Raw genomic sequence first — 2757 nt, forward strand, 5'->3', positions numbered from 1 at the left:
TTGTAGATCGAATCACAGCGTCAAATCTCTTCCAATCTGCCACAGAGATCTCCTATATTCAGCGAGCAATGGAGAATATGAGCACGAAGCTGACTCTGAGGGTTGAGCTGAAGGGTCTCGTGGCTCGAGTGACGCTGAATCTGCCTCCGCCGCCGTCAGATAGGATTTGGATTGGATTCAGGGGCCCACCACGGATGTGGATCACGGCAAAGCCCACCGTTGGTGATCACACCTTCGACTGGAGTATTGTCACCAATATTATCGAGAGCAAATTGTGCGAGGAAGTGTATAAGTATCTTGTGTATCCAAATATGGTTGATATAATTGTACCCTTCCTTGGCCAGTCGACCTATCAGGAAATGTAAGTTGTCTTATGATATTTATAAATATTTATTGCAAATTTGCCACGATTTATTACCAGTGTTACCCAAAAAGATATTTATTTATTTTTTTTTTTTTTAAAGAAATGGTCTCTAAAGTTTACTGTTTAACAAGACGAATTTATTAAAGTGATTTTTCCGTTTTTTTCTATTAATGTGCATTCGAAAAAAAAGAAATAGCGTCTGTGTCGCATTACTTTAATAATTGCGCCTGAAGAGTTTAATGTACAAAGAAAAAAAAAGAAACAAATCTTTCCAAATGGGGTTTCGAATTTTTGGTCATAATAATTATTTTCTCGTTGATTTTTTTTCTTATCTAACTGACAAGTTTAAAAAACTTTCTTTCCCAAAAAAAAGACATTTTTTCTAAAAATAGAGAAAATGCATTGCACTTGAGAGTGGTGAGAATGCATTAGAAAAAATTTGTAGCTATTTTGTGAATATTGAAATGGCATATTTGCCTCAGTGTATTAATAAATAAAAAAAGAATAAATGAGAAATATCATGATAGAAACTGTGGCTGTAAATGGTTTTTTGAAACAATATTATTACAATTGTAGGACATTTAACGAGTTTTAGTTTATATATTTTTTTATTATCTATTTATCCTACATTTTATTACACTAGAACAATTTTTCTTTTGTGTGTTACCCTGTATATTAGTTTAATCTTAAATACAGTGTTTGCAGAAAGGTTGAATTTTGGTGAATTGTACTTGGGCTAGAAGGATGGATACATCGTTGGTAGAACGCTGATAAAAAATAAATTTTGTTTTAAAGCTTTCTTTCATCAATTGATTGACCAATTGATCAATCGCCGCCTTTGAAATCAGGAAAATTTCATAACATCAAAATTTCCTTCCCTTTTTGTTCCAAGTGAGTTACTCTTTTGCACTGAGATGCGCATAAATAGTTAAATGGTAAGTAAAAAACTCAAATTTTGTCAATATCAAGGGGTTACTCAAGATCGAAAATTTGTGTCTATGGGTTCTATTCTGCGAATAAAGATAAAGATAAATACAAAGAAATAAAGATAAATATAAAGATTTGGTATTCTACAAACAAGATTTCAAAATAAAGCTGTCAAATATCTTTATTTTTAGCTTGGATAAAAATATTTCAAGATTTGGTATTCTGCGCCCAAGATTTCAAGGTGATTCTAACCTCAATATTCTTTATTTTTTATAAAGATTTCAAAAGTGGTCTCGAGGTGCTTTGAAATCTTTATTTGCGTTTTGAAACTCGTTTGAAAAGCATTAAAGCCATGGAAGATCTTTTAATTTATTAGAAAATTTAAGGATGCAGAGGCAGTATAACGAGGGTAATACGCTAATACATTAGGAACACAATAAATACTTTTTTTTAATTTCAACAAAAAATACTTATATTCAGTCATACTTCGAAAAGATGTACTATTTTAGAAGAAGGTAAAATTTTGATGAATTAAAAATCTGAACTGAATTTATTCTCTAAATCTTATAGTTCAACAAAGATTGTGGGAACTGCTCTCTCTTGGAGTTCAAGCAGTTAAAATCGTTGGTATTAGCGAGAAATGATCCTTTGTACCCTTATGTATCCATTTCTTATTTTTAGAAATTGTTAAAGGTAGGGCTCGCCAAGGAGTTCCCAAGCTTTTCTCATTCAATTATCTCACTTTCTCTTCTCTATGCCTGGCGTTTCGTTTTTATTTGAATGAGTCCGGCTAGACTTTTTCTAAGAACGTCCAGTTTGCTTTTTTTATGGTTGTCTTCTTCCTACACAATCCTGGCCCTCGTTATTGTTACAGGTACTTTATGTGCCGAAGCTTCAGGTTTAGAATCTAGAGGAATTTCCTCGACTAGAACCTCATATGTTTTATTACACAGTGATCATTATTTTCGATCTAATGACAATGACAGTGATGAACCGGTAGCTGACTTAGAGTTATCTGGGTTCTCTATGACTGACTTGAAGTTGAAGGGATCTCTTGCATCTCAGTATGTAGTTAGTCAAAATTTTAATTTTTGACTAACTCTGTTTTACTGCCAGATGTTTCCTGATTCTTAAACCGGTAAATCCATCTAAGAAATTTTGTGAAAAGTGCACTCAAAAATCTTCATTAAAAACAATTGAACATGAAATACGGGGTTTCTGTACTTTAATCCAATCATCTAAAATTTATAAAACATTCCCTCTGATTTCTTGGTGTTCAATCAATTTCAAGCTCTTTTTGTTCCGGAAATATTTTTTTCTCAAAGTACCTGAAAAGTGTATGAAAAGTGAAATTATTTCCAGGACTTTTGCGCTTAAAGTTGTCAATTTTGTAATGTAAGCTATTTCATACGACCCGAAAGATTTTCCTCGTCCACCACAATTTTAAAAGAAAATTTCCACTGCCT

The 2757-nt window shown here is 32.5% G+C and overlaps 1 protein-coding gene across 1 annotated transcript; it reads left to right on the top strand.

Moving 5' to 3' along the window:
• Window positions 1-6: 6 nt before the first annotated feature.
• On the top strand, window positions 7-458 carry LOC129810009 (testis-expressed protein 2-like). Its single transcript, XM_055860191.1, has one exon. The coding sequence runs from the start codon at window positions 69-71 to the stop codon at window positions 363-365; it is 297 nt and encodes a 98-aa protein (XP_055716166.1). The 5' UTR covers window positions 7-68; the 3' UTR covers window positions 366-458.
• Window positions 459-2757: the final 2299 nt, after the last annotated feature.

Source organism: Phlebotomus papatasi, chromosome 1, assembly GCF_024763615.1.
Source record: "Phlebotomus papatasi isolate M1 chromosome 1, Ppap_2.1, whole genome shotgun sequence".
Classification (NCBI taxonomy): domain Eukaryota; kingdom Metazoa; phylum Arthropoda; class Insecta; order Diptera; family Psychodidae; genus Phlebotomus; species Phlebotomus papatasi.